Genomic DNA, 16,531 nt, shown 5'->3' with positions numbered 1-16,531 from the left:
ACCCCTTGGTCAGCCTAGAGATCAAATTCCTGGACATCGGAAAGCCCCACTCATATTCATTAAAAGCCACGGGAGACCAGCTCTGTATTTCTGTTCAAGAGAAGAACAAGGTGCGGGCTTTCGCTGAACAATACAACTGCTCTGCTTCAGTCGGCACAATATACACCTTTCACTTTCTGCAGCTTGGCTGCTGATCAATTAGTATGTGGATTTTTTTTTTTTTTTTTTTCTGCACAGCATCTTAATATCAAAACTAAGTCCCACGAGCGAGTTTACCCCAAACTGCTTGTGTTAAAAAGCTGGCTACAGATTCAGTAATCAAAAATACAAAAATGATTTCAAAATTCTACCTTCCCTCTACTCTGGCCAGACATGCCATTAGTTACCACAGTGGCTAATATTTGACAGATTAGAATTTTGTCCCCTTTCTAACCACACTCAGCCTTTGGGAAAGATGTTACAGTGCTGAGAGTGAGTCACAAAGACAAAACTGGGCACCACTGGTGGCAGAGAATCAATTTTAGGTATGCAAGCAATCCACAAGCTCTCCCATAGTACGAAGTAAGTATGAGGCTGACCCACCTGCCTGACAACACAAAACCTTCTTCTCCTGCACTCCCAAAAAGAATGAGAAAATAACGACAATAGCAGAAGTGAAGCAATTCTGTGGCTGAACTGTTAAAAAGATGCCTGATGCCTTTATTCCAGAGTCTTGGAAGAATGAGATGGTGGAGGAATATATACAGATGCCATAAAACCTGCCTTAAGGCCTCCTGAGGTAACGGTGCCCCCAGAGAATCCATCGACTCTTGCCCTCCCATCTGAGGGAGCCCCTTTCCTTTCAGATCTGGCATCCCACTTACAACATCTTCAGTTTAGGCCACTGAATTTTCCCAGACCCATCAAACCACATTCAAAGCCTCTTCCTTGGGGATCTAGTAAGCACTACAGAACATTACGGTTGCAAACATATATGAATGCTCTGGTGTGTTGTAAGTTATTTTCTACATACCAGTTCCTGTTAAACTGTAAATTAGAAAACACTACTTTAATTCTCTCTAGTCTTGAGGTAGCTTTCAGCTGTGTTGCAAGTTATGAACGTGTAACGAATACAGACTAATATTCTTTTTCTGTAGCTAGACCAGGTCACAATCCATATTTTCTAAATACATGAATTACAGCTATTTTCCTAGTCTGATGGCAATTACTTTTAAGAAACCTGTGAATCCTTAATATCAGGGTTCTTATTTTGATTTCTATTTTTGAAACCACTAGTGGTATCAGCAGAACTTAATACTCACTCCAAAAAAGTCACTGTAAAAACAGGGAAATCAGATCATCAATTTACATTATTTTCTATTGAAATATCTGCTGGGTTACTAAGCAAGGACTCACCTATGTGTAAATCTCAGAGATGGAAAAAATCTAATTTCTGAAGGGAGAAAAGTGGGTAAGTACCTATGGTATAAGTTCTCCCAAACATTGCTTTGAGGCAAATTCTTTTGTTGTTGTTGTTGTTGTTGTTGTTGTTGTTGTTGTTGAGATGGAGTATTGCTTTGTCCCCCATACTGGCGTGCAGTGGCCCGATCTCGGCTCACTGCAAGCTCCACCTCCCGGGTTCACGCCATTCTCCTGCCTCAGCCTCCCAAGTAGCTGGGACTACAGGCGCCTGCTACCACGCCCGGCTAATTTTTTGTATTTTTGGCAAAGACGGAGTTACACCGTGTTAGCCAGAATAGTCTCGATCTCCTGACCTCCTGATCTGCCCGCCTCGGCCTCCCAAAGTGCTGGGATTACAGGTGTGAACTCCCAGGCTGGAATGCAGTGGCGCGATCTCGGCTCACTGCAAGCTCTGCCTCCTGGGTTCACGCCATTCTCCTGCCTCAGCCTCCCGAGTAGGTGGGACTACAGGCGCATGCCACCATGCCTGACTAATTTTTTCTATTTTTTCAGTAGAGACGGGGTTTCACCATGTTAGCCAGGATAGTCTAGATATCCTGACCTCGTGATCCACCCACCTCGGCCTCCCAAAGTGCCTGGAATTACAGGCGTGAGCCACCGGGCAAATTCTTAATAGTAAAAGATGTTAAAAATTGTACAAGACATTGAAGTAATTCAAGCATACTCGCAAATATGTATTTTTTTGAAAATTCTAACTTTGATGAGTGGGTGGTACATGAGAGAAACTAGAGAAGACCTCATTTCTCATGTTTTACAACTAAATGAAAAAGTTAAATGACTTGCCTAGTGTCACCCAATGAGCAGAAGGTGAACTAGGGCTAAAACTTATCCAATCTCACTCCTTATGAAGGCTGACAGAAGTATAGTTTGGAAACACTAACACACCACTCTTAGTAGTAATAGCTAACAGTTATCAACTGCTTACTCCATGCTAAAAAGTCTTCTGTGTGCTGTGGATGCATTAATTCTATCTTCATAACAACTATGAAACCATAATGTTGTATCCCATTTTAAAGAAGAAACAGAGGCAGGCAGATGTTAAGAAACTCACCCAAGGTCCCACTGAATAAGTGATAGAGATGGCAAATACTCTCCTCCCTAGCACAGAAATGCTAACGCAGACATTTCTAAATCAATGTTCAGATTATCAGTAGTTCTGGGAATGTTAATTTTGATGAAATATCTTCACAGTGAGATCCAAACTACTGAGGCCTCCCAAAAACAGATGATGAAACTGAAATATCCTTTTTGTCAACCTCTGTATTCTTGGTCAAAATACAAAGTATCAACAATTCCAATGGATGGGGCAAAAACCATTTAAAGAGCTCCCTTATTGTAAAGAGATGCTCAATAGGAAATGGTTGAAGCTTTGTGGAAATCTCAACAGACATTAAGTCTAATGACAACTTTAGGAGAACATTTCAGAAGACTGATTAGTGCTTATTTTCTTGACTTTTCTACCCTTGCCAGTATTAAAATTAAAACATTTTAAATGACATGAATCCAGTTCAGATATAAACTTTGTCTGCAGTTTGCACCACCACCAAAAACAGATCATGCCCTGTCACATCACATATCTGAATTAGTCTGTTTGTTTAATTTCTTGAGATGCTGCAAGATCTGCCTGAGGACCAAAATCATTCCCTCATTCATCACAGCTATAATCTGGTTTAGCTGAACCCTGTCCTAAACAGATTTGAATCAGCTCAGATAATAGAGGAAGTTTGTTGCTGTCATCATTTCAGCAACTATCAATCCAGGGACCTCTGAACATCCTGCTTGCTCAGGAATAGCCTTAAATGTCCTGTACCTTTTAAGGATTTTTCAAAAGTAATCTTAAATTATTTTTAAACAATGATCTTAACTTGCATGTAGAGCATCTCTGCCAATCAGAAGTCATTCCTCAACTACTTCACTGACATTAAGAACTGGGCTGTGAAGCTGGAAATGCTCTCTCTCCTGCCCTTTACCCAGAAATGCTAATATCAATATCCTACACGACCCCAGATTACAGTTTGACAGCACTGATTTCTGCTGTTTATTCTCTTGCCCTTTACCACATTCTCACACATTAAAAAAATAAATTGACGTACCTTACTAAAGCTAAGTATAAACTGGATCTGCAGATTATAACCACCAATTACCACATCCCCACCCCCGCCATCCCTCAGTCATGCTGTATACCCTGGAATCAGACTCGCCAGGTTCAAATCATACCTCTTATTATCTGTGGCGATTCTTGAGTAATTACTTAACTTTTCTGCATCTGGATTTTCTTATCTGCCAAATGAGAATCAGAATAGTGCCCATCTCCTAAAGGCATTTTGAGGATTAAATGAGACAACACATATACAAAAAACGTAGGACAATGCCTGGCATATAGGAAGTACTTAATTAAGAGTTCAAAATCATTGTCAGGGTTGATTTTAAACAGAGATGTACTTCCTGTACCCATTCATCAGTCCTTCTGGATACCAACTCGTATAGCTAGAAAAAAAATTACAGAAAATATCTCAACCTTTTAACTTACAGAGGACAAGCCAAACTGTCAAGTAAACTGGCCAATCTGAATTCAGTCTGCTTGTCTGTTTCCAGTCCTATCCACAACTCCTAGTGAAGGACTGGGGTACTTTCTGTATTGAGTGAGTAAAGGTGAGTTCTTCTGCTCTATATACACACACACAGGTTAGTTTTGCTCTACATACATTCTCAAAAAAAAAAAAAAAAAAGTCCTAGAACCTAAATGATTGACAATCATTTAGTCTAACATTCTCACTTTAAAGATTAAAAACAAAAAAACAAAAAAACAAAAACAACTTGCTCTAGGGCCTAAATGACTTGCCTAAGTTGCCATAAATACTTAGTGGGAGAGCCCAAGGCCAGAAAAATTATAATTGATACCCTAAGCAAACTATCTGATATTCTCTAAAGTCCACTGCAAACTTTACCTATTTTATCCTCATCATAACCCTCTAAAATAGATATCATCTTCACCATCTTAAAGATATGAAAACTGAGGCTCAGACACTGTGAAACTCCTTTAAAACCTGACAACTGTCAACTGATAGAGTCATGCTTCTTGTCTGGCTTCCAAGGATATGTACCTGTTTCAAGTTTTCCAGAGCTTAGTTCTGAGAATTCTAGCGCCATTTCTCAACCAGTAACTTTCAAACCACCTGTGCATCAGTCTTGCCCATGGAACTTTAAAAAATAGAAACTGCTGAGCTTCATCTCAGGAAGGACAATCAGAGTCTCTGTAGGTGGAGCTTCAAAATCTATATTTCTACAGAGACGGTAATTCTGATGTGTAGAGAGATTTGAGAAACCCTAATCTAAGCAAGATATTTTATGATTGCTTCCAGTACAAAATGAGAGGGAAATGAGTTACCTAAGGCTGATGGAATGTTCAGAGTAGCTGAGTCTGTGTGAAGGGTAGCATGGCGACCTCCTCTCAAATCCTTTTGTGTCACACAGACATACACCCAGCCCCAGTAGCATAAACATATACAGCCAGCCCTCCATAATCAGGGGTTCCACATCCAGGGATTTAACCAACCAAGGATAGAAAATATTAGAAAAAGGGCCGGGAGCGGTGGCTTATGCCTATAATCCCAGCACTTTGGGAGGCTGAGACGAGCCAATCACCTGAGGTCAGGAGTTCAAGACCAGGCTGGCCAACATGGTGAAACCCTGTCTCTACTAAAAATATAAAAATTAGCCGGGTGCAGTGGCGTGTGCCTGTAATCCCAGCTACTTCAGAGGCTGAGGCAGGAGAATCACTTGAACCCGGGAGGCAGAGGTTGCAGTAAGCTGAAATCACACCACTGCATTCCATCCTCACTGACAGAGAGATACTCCATCTTGAAAAAAAGAAAGAAAATACTGGAAAAAGGATTGCATCTATGCTAGATATTTTTTTCTGTCATTGTTCCTTAAACCATGAAGTATTAACAATGATTTATATCATATTTACATTGTATTAGGTAATATAAGCAATCTAGAGACGATTTAAAGTATACACGAGGATGTGCATAGGTTACATGCAAATACTATATCATTTTATATAAACGACTTGAGCATACTGGAATTTTGTTATCAGTGGGAGGTCCTGGGCCAATTCCCAATGGATACTGAGGGAGGGATGACTGTATATATCTAGGAAAGCCTTAACTCCCATTGATCTTACCTAAAGGGATCTCTATCACAATGAAAACAAGTGTTGCATTTTGTAGCAGTACAGAATGTATTTTGTTAGAAATACAGCAATAAGGTTTCCTTCCATCCTAATCATTTTCATTTAAAGCATCTAAGTCTGAGCCATGTTTTTTCGGTACTGAGCTAAAAAGCAATGTGGAAAACTGTTTGAATCATCACTTACCAAGGTGCACCGTATATCCTGAATCCCTTCACTGTTACCTCCGAATCTTGTAAGTAAATACTGTTTGTCAGGAGGGACTGAACATTGTCAAAGTCCTCTGGTTTCAATTTGGACACAGAGGGGAAACGGTAGTAGTCCTGTTTAACAAGGTCTGCCATGAATTCCTTATCAAATGTCAGTTCATGATTCCCAGCAATCACTATTTTATATTCATATGGCAGGTTTCCTGAAATAAGAAAAAAGAGCACCAATTAGCACGTTCATTTCCCATCAAAAGTACAACAGCCGAGACTATGTGATTAGCAGACAGCTCGCCCAAATGAAATAGCGCACACATTCCTTTACATTTCCATGTGAACTGGAATTTATGATTAGTCCTTTATGCTAACAAAAATGACAATAACAGGAGATAGGAAGCTGCTAAGTAGCTAAAACGTTGCTAAAAAGACATTAAATTTTCTAGTTCCATTTCCCTCTTCTGTATGCTACATATTCATTGTGATGAATCCACAGGGTAGTGAATCCATACTTTATATTTATCCAGTAAAAAGCACATTAATCACGATCCTTAAGAGAAGGTCTAGACCTAGTTTGGTTCTCAAAACATAATCTAACCAACTATTCTTAACAACTCAGATAACTACTAGATTTTTAGTATATCCTTCAGACAAAAGACATGGCATAGTCAAACATTCCATAATTGACATACAAGAAAGGGACCACATAGTACAATTTCATATTTCAATTCTAATTTTAAGTTTACCTTTTGGGTTGTGAATAAAAAGAACATTAGGAAGGGCCCCCTGATTAGACGGCTAACTTTCCTCCCATTGGGATGGGAGAAGAAACTGTAAAGCTTAACCCACTTTTAATATTTATGGTATGGAAATGTGAGTTCTCGGTGTGTGCTTTTTATGCAAAAGTTTCCCGATCAAAATGAGATAATTCTGGGAAGAAGAATGAAAGCTATAAAGGAAAACCCAAACACCAGACTTCTGCATAGATTTATAATGTTTGAATAAAGTACGGGTCATACATATTAATAACTCACCGTGATGCTATAAGAACCAAAATCCAAAGGGAGAGAGTGCCGGGCAGCTGTCCCCACCTGAAATTAATGTTCTTTTCTTTATGCTGTCACTACCCATCCCTCAAGCCTCACTGTTCATCTGCTGCTTATTTTATTTTGGAGGAAAAAAAGAGTGGGACAATGGCACCTATAATTCCAGCTTTCTGAGACCTATGGATCTGATGCAAAATTAATGTTTCCTGCTATTCCAGGAAGAATTAAAGTTACCACTAGCAGGAAATTGGATACACTTGTTGTAAGAACTGGTCCTTACCAGCAAGCCAGAGTCTCAATGATTTCATTAAGGAAGCTTAGTGGGGAAGAGAATTTTTGCGGGGGAGGTGATGGGAGCAAGTTCCGTCGTCAGTCCACTTGGATTTCAGCAATTCAAACTGTAAAGATTACATTGTGAAGTCCACACAGTCTCAGCAGCACATCACGAACGTATTTGCTAATATTGAAGCAGTTTTCAAGACTGTCAGATCATGTTTTGTAAAATTACTGCCTTTTCTTTAGCTATTAATTGTTAGATTTCTGACAATAATAAAATTGCTTATATAGCTTGGGCAATAATGGGGAGGCTTAAGACAGAGATGAAAGCAGTCTGATAGAAAATAACACTGAAGAGAGAAGAAACCAGAAATGCTGAGGCCAAGAAGCAATGGATATCTTTGACTACTAGCCCACAGTGCTGTATGTCATGTCGTTGGCCTCAGTTATTTGCAAGGTTATGATGAAGAGTTCAGCAAAGAATAGGAAGCCTCCCTCAAATGCACATTTTGGTAATTAAGAGTATGATGTACATAGCATGTTGCTTGGATAGAATGGTGGTATTCTGCACAATTCCTGAACTTCAAGTGAAGATGAAAGATGTGTTAATAGGGCCATAAATTCCCAGTACTACACATGCTGGACATTTGTGAGAGGCCCTATAACTCTAATATCATGGCTCTGTTACTCTATGAGCCTAATACTGCTCCCCGCCCCAATTCACCTCTGCTCCCAAAGCTGGAACAGGCTAAGATGTTTTCCCAGACAGCAATCTCTTCCAAGGCAGGTCCTTACTGTGTGATTCTTGGAGCAAAAGATTTTACCTGTACAAATCACACTGTAGTTGCCCATTTCCCCTTTAATCATTCACAATGATGGACTCACCGTAAACCCTTTAATTATGTGCCGCCGCTCTTGAGGAAGCCTGGGTTTCTCAATTTATCCTCGTTTTAGGGCTTGGGTTCAGGGACAGCATGGGTGAGACTAGCCACTATGGCAAAGGAAGTATATTTTCCCCCTTCAGACTGGGTTTTTCTTTCTTTCTTTTTTTTTTTTTTTCTTTTTAAGTAAAGCTGCTGCAAAGTAAATCTTTCTCAGGAAGACAAGCATCTTTGGTGTCTTTTAAATCAAATTTTGGAGACTCAGTATAAAAAGGTAGCCACCAAAATGAAGAGCCACAGAAAAGGTGATGATATTTACACATCACCAACAAACTCATCTCTTTCTGAGAATCCAATAGTAGCTTCCAACTTCCATCCTCTGTTACCGATGTTATGAGATTGTCTGACATATTTTCTTTCTTGCTGAACTGACCTTTCATCTATAATCTGCCAACCTTTATGTTTTATATGAAAAGTGTAAACAGGGCAGCTGACAAATCTCCTGTTACTTGATGGCATTTTCGTGGGTTTTCTTTTTTTTTTCCAGACTAGATTAATTTGGAAGGCTCTGCAGTCCAGCTTCAAACTTCTTGGTATTCAAATAGCAACACTTTAAAATTGTCAGGCAAAGAGGTGCCTGCCTTTTTCCATTTTATTCACATCATACCAGCTAAGCTGACCTGCTTGTACCAAAAAAAAAAAAAAAAAAAAAAAACAAGGCCATATATATATTCTAACATGAAAAAAAAAAATTCTTGCTCTGAATGACCCAAAGAACTCTACTGGCCGGGCATGGTGGCTCACACCTGTAATCCCAGCTTTGGGAAGTTGAGACAGGCAGATCACCTGAGGTCAGGAGTTTGAGATCAGCCTAGTCAATGTGGTGAAACCCCATTTCTACTAAAAATACAAAAATTAGCTGGGCGTGGTAGCAAAAGAATTGCTTGAACCCTGGAGGTAGAGGTTGCTGTGAGTCGAGATTGTATCATTGCACTCCAGCCTGGGTGACAAGAGCAAAACTCATCTCAGAAAAACAAACAAACAAAGAAACAAAAAAGAAAAAGAACCCTACCAACCAACCAGTTTCATCGTTCCTAAGACATGGTATATGTTCTACTAATGGTACACAAGATTATTTTAGATGAAATGGAAAGGAACTTTGACAAAATGTCAAACAGTTTTGTATTTTAAAACGACATTTGAGAATGTATTGTTTGGACAAATACAATATAAAAGTGTAAGGAATGATATATAGCTTCCTTTTTTCTATCTTTATATGTAAAATAAGAGGTAATTTCAAGAAAATTACTGAGCAAATAGTAGAGGTAACTTACAGGTACAACAAAGTGACTATGGTAGCAAGTGAATTAATGAAATGTGGAAAACTTGCTCATCAGCTCAGGTTAGAGCTACAGAATGTGAGTGAGACCATAAACTCATAAAGGCAGTTATTTGAGTTTTATCTATTCTGTATCTTCTGTACTTAGTGGTGTCACATAAGTAGATACTCATGAACTGAAAGTCAACTGGGTCCTCACCGTTACTGGACAGTTCTAAGTGCGCCACACTCCAGCCACTACCTCCCCAAAGCAGCCATCACAAAATGTGTCCAGGTTCCTCTCTAGCTCCCAGGCTCCAACCGAGCCCCTCTCAAGACATGCAAAATATCCTCTAACCACATGTGTAAAGAAGGAGGAAGTTTCTCTTCACTTCTGCCTTTTCACTTTCCCATCACTCCATCTGTTTGCATCTTCTCATATTTCTAACAGAGGTTGAGCATCCTTTATCTGAAATGCTTGAGACCAGAAGCACTTAGGATTTTGGATTTTTTCCGATTTTGGAATATTTGTGTCATACTGATTGAACATCCCAAATCCAAAAATCCAAAATCTGAAATGCTCCGGTGAACATTTTCACTGAGTGTCATGTCTGTGCTCAAAAGGTTTCAGATTTTGGGACACTTCGGATTTTGGATTCTCATAGTAGGGATGTTCAATTTGCAAATTGGCCCCTTAATCAGATTCCTCCCACTCCCACAAGCACCTTCCTTTTCCAAGCATCTCCTCTCTTTGATATTTTGGGTCTCTCTCTATTTATACATTGAATCCTCCTCATCAGTGAGTTTATATTTACCCACTCCAAGAAAACAAAAACAAACAATCCTTGACACATACACACACACACACATGCCTCAAACATGATCTTAAACATTCTTTGACCTTTTTGCTTCTTTGAGATGCTTCCTCATTTCACTTCTAAACTTCTAAAAAGAGGATTCCATAAGCTTGCTGCTGGTAGGACAAATTCAGCCCTCAGATGTGTTATGGTTAGCCCTCGACTGAGGTTTTGTTTGTTTGTTTTGTTTTTTATTTTGTTTTGCTTTTGTATTTAACTAACATCTAGAACTCAGAAAATATCACCCAAAAGTTTCTGCACTTTCAGCTTCTTGTGAAAAATGAAAAGATCAGGCAAAATTGATCTCCAGTCTGCCAACAGACCTCCTCACTCTGATTTCTTCTCATACAGCCCACTTACCACATTTGTTTTGCCTGATGGGCCACTATATTAATAGATTTAACAATGTATAGCCAAATGGTTACTCAAAAGTTATTCAATGCAATCTGGCTTCTGCTTCTACTCTCTTTCCAAAAGCTTCTCTGGAATGTGACTAATAACTTCCTAATGGCCAAAGCCAAGGCTTTTTCTGAATTCTGACCTCTGTTGAGCACACTACAGTGGTGTGATCCGTTCCCTGGATTACTGCTGTGGCACTCTCCAAGTTATCCTCCTCCCTCTCCGATATTTCTTCTCTTCTCTCTTCTTCTTCCTCAGCTTCCTTTGCATCCTATCTCATCTGCATGCTTATTCCATGACACTCTCCTTCTTCATCTTTACTTCTAAGGGCAGTATTTAATAGTCGCTTACTGGGCTTCTCACATTTCTATTCCTAATGATTTGATTTTAAAACTATTACAATTTAAACTATGGAGGCAGCATGGGGATAAGAATGGGGACTCTGTAGTCTGCCACATGTTAGCTGTATGACCTTGGAGATTCCTTATGTTCTCTAAAGTGCACTAGCAAAATGGGGATGATAACACCTACCTCATGAGTTTTGGCAAAGATAAAATGAAATACAGCCTCTAAAGCACATGCATGATGCAGAGTAAACCGTCAGTGCATGTTCACTATTACTACTCCTTTTTTGAGTTTTGCTTTTGTATGTGACTTGTCTCCCCATAGACTTGAAGACATGGATCATGGCTTGTTGTTCCTTACTGACTCAAAGTACCTAGTCCCAGATCTTCAAAATGGCAGACACACAACTCAGATTTGCTGAGTAAGTGAAGGAATGTATGAACCTCCACAAGATTTCCTGGGAACTTCCATAGAATTCCAGGAACTTGGGTTGTCATCTTAGGCTATGGCAAGGTTTAAGCCAATGTTACATTTTCTTCCAACTTTAAGCCCACATGAAGTGTCCTGTTCCTTCTCACCAACATCCAGTCTTCCAGTCTAGCCGCCTAATCTCCACTCTTTTTAAACAACAGTTTTCTCAAATATAAATAGGGTAAAAATAAAATACTGATTCTAAAGTTTGGTGAGGATTAAACAAGATCCTGCATATAAAGAACCTGCACAGTTTCTGACACTTTATATTCATTCAATAGACATTAGCTGTGTTGTTATGTTATTGTCATGCCCATCTTTCCCAATCCCCATCAATCAATCACTGGTTTATCCACAAATTGAACCACTCCCTGATACCAGGCACAATATCACTACTCTCAAAGAAAAGCATCTGAAGATGAAAAAGAACATTTTGATTTTTCTCATGGCAGAAACTGGCATGTTCCAACATGTCTTTCAAACTAACAAAAGTATTATTAGGGCCAATAAGCATTTGGATCTAAAAGTGAAGGTCAGTGGGCCTATGAGGCCTCCAACCTGCACACAGTGCAAACACAGCATCTCTTTTGAGATAATCCTAACCTCGCACAATGTATTCCCTTAACACACAACTTCTTGCCTCCTTCTCTTATCCAGATATCTCTCTCTTCCAGTATTTCTCAAATACCAAAAAATGTGCCAAGAGTGGCCTCTCATTCATGAATGATTAGTATAACCTGTGAGAGCTTCCAGACTGTTTCTCTCAAAGAGGGACTACTCATGCAGAATATCCAAAACTTCTTCTTAGAATCAGGTGGGGGTATTCCTCTATGAGCATGTAGCAAGGAATAGATTAAAAATTTAAGATCTCCAGCTATGCACATGTCTGATGAACTCTATAACAATGTTAAACACATAGCAACTTATGTCAAAGTCAGCATAACTCCCTTATAAAACTCTGGACATTTAACATAGCACTTATAATGGCTTCGATGAATCACAGCACGTGTCCTCCAAGACAATCTGGTGGTTTGAAGTTGTGCTCCGTGAAGCCTCCCCAGGGATGGAGAAGGGCAGAGGGGAACGACTTTCTCTGAGGTCCACCAGAGCAGCTATGCTTTCCTTGATTTTACCATCTGGGGAAAGATGTCATCATTCAAAGAAAGTTAACCCTGGCTTAAAAAAATTAAGAGGAAACCACTGATTCATGCACTTCCATTTTATGGATGAAGAAACTGAGTGCCAGAGAGGTGCTGCCACTTACTAAGCACAGTCACAGGCCACAAGTAGGGCCAGAATCTAGCTCTTTGGCTCCCAGACCAGTAGTTTTCAGATGACCCCAAATATGTGACAACTTGATAAAGTTTGACTTAAGGCCTGGTACATGAATCCTCCTCATACCATTCTCCATCTACAGTAATCTTTTATCTAATATTAGGCACTGACAGCCCTTTTTGTTTGTACCCATAAAACAGAACTCTCCATTCTAGATGCTTCTCTGGCTATATCATAGAATTCTCCTGTATGGGACATGAGGCAGTGTCAGCCTCACACTACGACAATTAAAACACATCCTCGCTCGATTAAAACATTCCCCGAATGCTACTGCAGCTGGTGGTGTAATTTCTTACCTACAGGCTCCCAGGAGAATGTGGGAGCCTACCAAATGAAGAGAAGGCCAACTTTATGTGAGGTCCCAGAATCTAAAACTTGTTGGCAACAATTATGAGGATTAGGATGAGACTCTGATAGGAGAATGGAGGTCTGAGGTAATAAATTCAAACACCTACATGAAACAAACAATGTGAATTGAGCTGAACTAGGTGGAAGATAATAGAGAACAATGAGGACTGGGGGCACATGTGCATCAGCATTTTAAAATAAACATATATAAGCACTGCTCTAGCCAAACATGATTTCCTCTCTAGCTTGCCCCTCTCCCTCAATACAAGTTAATGTTCCTCAAAAATAAGTATCATACAACTGCAATCAGGTTTTCTGCTATAAATCCTTATAGAATGAATACCTCTAGAAAACTCAAGTTTAGGTCAAACCAAAATCCAAGGTCAATTCCAGAACATTCATTTTTCCCAGGAATCTGCCTGTGATATGGTTTGGCAGTGTCCCCATCCAAATCTCATCGTGAATTGTAGTTCCCATAATCCCCACATGTTGTGGGAAGGATCTGGTGGGAGGTAACTGAATCATGGGAGTGGTTATCCTCATGCTGTTCTCATGATAGTAAATTCTCACGAGATCTGATGGTTTTATAAGGGGTTTTAACTCCTTTTGCTCAGCACTTCTGCTTGCTGCCACCATGTGAAGAAGGACGTGTTGGCTTCCCCTTCTGCCATGATTATAAGTTTCCTAAGGCGTACCCAGCTTTGCTGAACTATGAGTCAATTAAACCTCTCTCCTTTATAAATTACCCAGTCTCAGGTGTATCTTTAGTAACAGCATGAGAACAGGCTAACACAGCCTGCCAATTGTTAGAAGACAACTCTTGACCCATACTCTTCACTCCTCATGAACAGGGAATATGGAAAACAGGGGCAACCACAATGGTTCATCAGGTCATGGTTAACACCAAATATCCTTTCTCCACATCCTTCTTTTTTAAATCAGAGATCTGGTCGGCAAGGCTAATTGATCACTATCTACTATTTACTCCTGCTGAAACCAAGAGAAAAACCCCAGCATTCAGCAGTAGTTATTTGTGAAAGAGAGCCTCCAAAAGCAAACATGGCTTGTTGTTTTCCTGTATAAAAGAAAACCTAGATCCATAAAGCTGACATATTTTAAGACTGCCAATCCCTATGGCCTCTCCCCTCTATTCTTCCAAATTATAGGTTTTTAAAATATATAAGGAAACCAAAACCAAAAATGTCTGTGGCATAACACTCACAGTCAGTAAAGCTCATTCTATAGCAGGAAGAAAAACAACAGAGGTGACAGGACAGAAGAGGAACTTGCTATGGCTCCCAGGTGCCCAGGAAAATCCAATTCATAAGGCACAGCCTTCAGGCTCACTTTCCCTTGGCAATGTGCTAGGGAAAAAAAAAAGCTAAGTTGTTGGGATCTAAAAGAATCAAACAAATATATAGTCAGATCTGTTATCACAGGACTGTTTCTAAACATGAGATACATAACAATTTGAACACATTTCTGAAATCTGCCTGCAATGGGGCAGTGTCAGGGGCCTGTTTTAAAACACTGTTCCCTAATGCCAGTGATATAAAGTGACTTCGTTATACCCAAGGCAACAGAAGGAGGAAATTTTTCCTATTTAAAAGTATGATTATATGTTTAATATTGTAACTCCAGCAGGAACAGGGAAAATGTTAAAACTCTTGAAGCCTCTCTATTTCACTGAGGAATGAACAAGAATAACCTGGGCTTGAAAACTGGCCAAGCAGAAAATTCTGCAGGAGGATGAAAGGAAAAAAGTCATACCAACTGCTAGGAGCATGGAAGAACTATGAGGTTCAGGATGGGCTAAGGAGACATTTCATCTAAATTCCTTCCTTGGCAATTACTGGGGGCTGATAGCAGAGAAAGCTTGAGGCCAGCCTGGAGGTGGAGAGGGGGTTCTATGAGCTATGAGGAGGCAGAGCCAACTTTTTGCTGTTGTACCCCCGGCACCTAGAAGAATGCTTGGCACTTAGTTGGTACCCACTGCATGCTCCAGAAATCCCCCTTGGCTCCACGGTTTGCACTCACTTGCCTCAGCTTCAAAAACACCAGAAACATTCAGTCAGGGCAAGCTCTGTCTCTGACCTCAGTCTATCCCCCGTCAGGCTCCATTAATTTTCACAAGTCCTGACAGCTCTAACATTAATACTCACACTTGCTGATGGAGCCACACAGCAGGTTCAGACTGCTACCTTCTCCTCTGAAACTCATGCATTAGGGTTTCTTCCATGCTTGCAATGGGAAACCAGGTCTAAGAAATATTAAACACAGAAAACTATATTACAATAATGTCAGGGCTGAGCCAGAAACCCAGGAGAAGGCAGGGGATGCGGAGTGAAAGCCCTGTGGTCCACCGCAGGAATTAGGACCAGTGTAAGACACCACAGCAGAAATGCTCCCTCCTCCGCTTCAGCCTCCTCCATGAAGAGAATCCCAAGGCACCAGGAGATGTGATAAACCTTAGTCCACACAAAGAAGACAGAAGTCCACTCCCCTTCCCTTACAGTAGTCACTACTGCACCTCACCGATGGCAGGTAACAACTGAGAAGTGCAAACGATGGGGAAGCAGGCCATTAATAGCCACACTTTTTAGACCATGAAAACAGCCCAGAGATTTTATTGCTGCTCAGCAACTCCTTGTTTGTAAGCATTCTTGCCTCAACCATGGCCTTATTCCAACACAACTTTTTGTGACCTAAACACACACATCTACACACTCGCACATACTCATTCACACTTATATATATGTTTAAGATAACCGCAAGGTAGTATAAATGAATGACAATATTCTCCTTGCTTCCCAACCGAGTATCTCTAAGTTGCCACCCAAATCAACATGGCATGCTCTAAATGGGAATCCCTAGTGGTAACTGTCCACCTAAATGCAACTCCAATTATATTCCAGTATTGCCATCTGACTGGACAACAAGAATCGTAAGGTAGACCCTTCCACTGTTTATTTTATCCAAACTTTCCTTTACAAATGAGGGCCTTGGCTTGTTAAAAAAGATTTATACAACAAATCGATCTGAACAATCAGACTAGCTTCTAAAGACCCTTCAATCTGCTTCCTCAAGCATTAGAAAACTGCATCCAAATCAAGCTTCCACCGGACAGTCACAAGAAAAATTGCTAAAGACATTGTCAGGTTTCATCTGGATCAGCTGTGTGCATGTTTATACAACCTGAACTTGTAGGAATATATGAATACATGGCATGAAGGAAAGAGCATGGACTTTGGAGTCAGACAGATTTGGGATCAAGTTCGTGATTCTGTCTCTTATTACCTGTTAAACTCAAACTCCAAACACACTATTTAAGCTTCACATTACTCATCAGGAAAAAAAAGAATTGTACAATCTACCTTATGAAGTGGGTATGGGGAATAA

At 40.1% G+C, this 16,531-nt stretch overlaps 1 protein-coding gene across 4 annotated transcripts in view; it reads right to left on the bottom strand.

Moving 5' to 3' along the window:
• MPPED2 (metallophosphoesterase domain containing 2) overlaps positions 1-16,531 on the bottom strand; it is a 179,017-nt gene that overhangs the window by 80,211 nt on the left and 82,275 nt on the right. For all 4 annotated transcript variants that reach the window (XM_008003385.3, XM_008003348.3, XM_008003357.2 and 1 more), the window contains exon 4: positions 5,840-6,065. In XM_008003385.3, the coding sequence (XP_008001576.1) occupies positions 5,840-6,065 (226 nt within the window). The remainder of the gene's footprint in view (positions 1-5,839; positions 6,066-16,531) is intronic.

This window comes from Chlorocebus sabaeus, chromosome 1, assembly GCF_047675955.1.
Source record: "Chlorocebus sabaeus isolate Y175 chromosome 1, mChlSab1.0.hap1, whole genome shotgun sequence".
NCBI classification, from domain to species: domain Eukaryota; kingdom Metazoa; phylum Chordata; class Mammalia; order Primates; family Cercopithecidae; genus Chlorocebus; species Chlorocebus sabaeus.
This window is presented reverse-complemented; position numbering and strand designations above follow the sequence as displayed.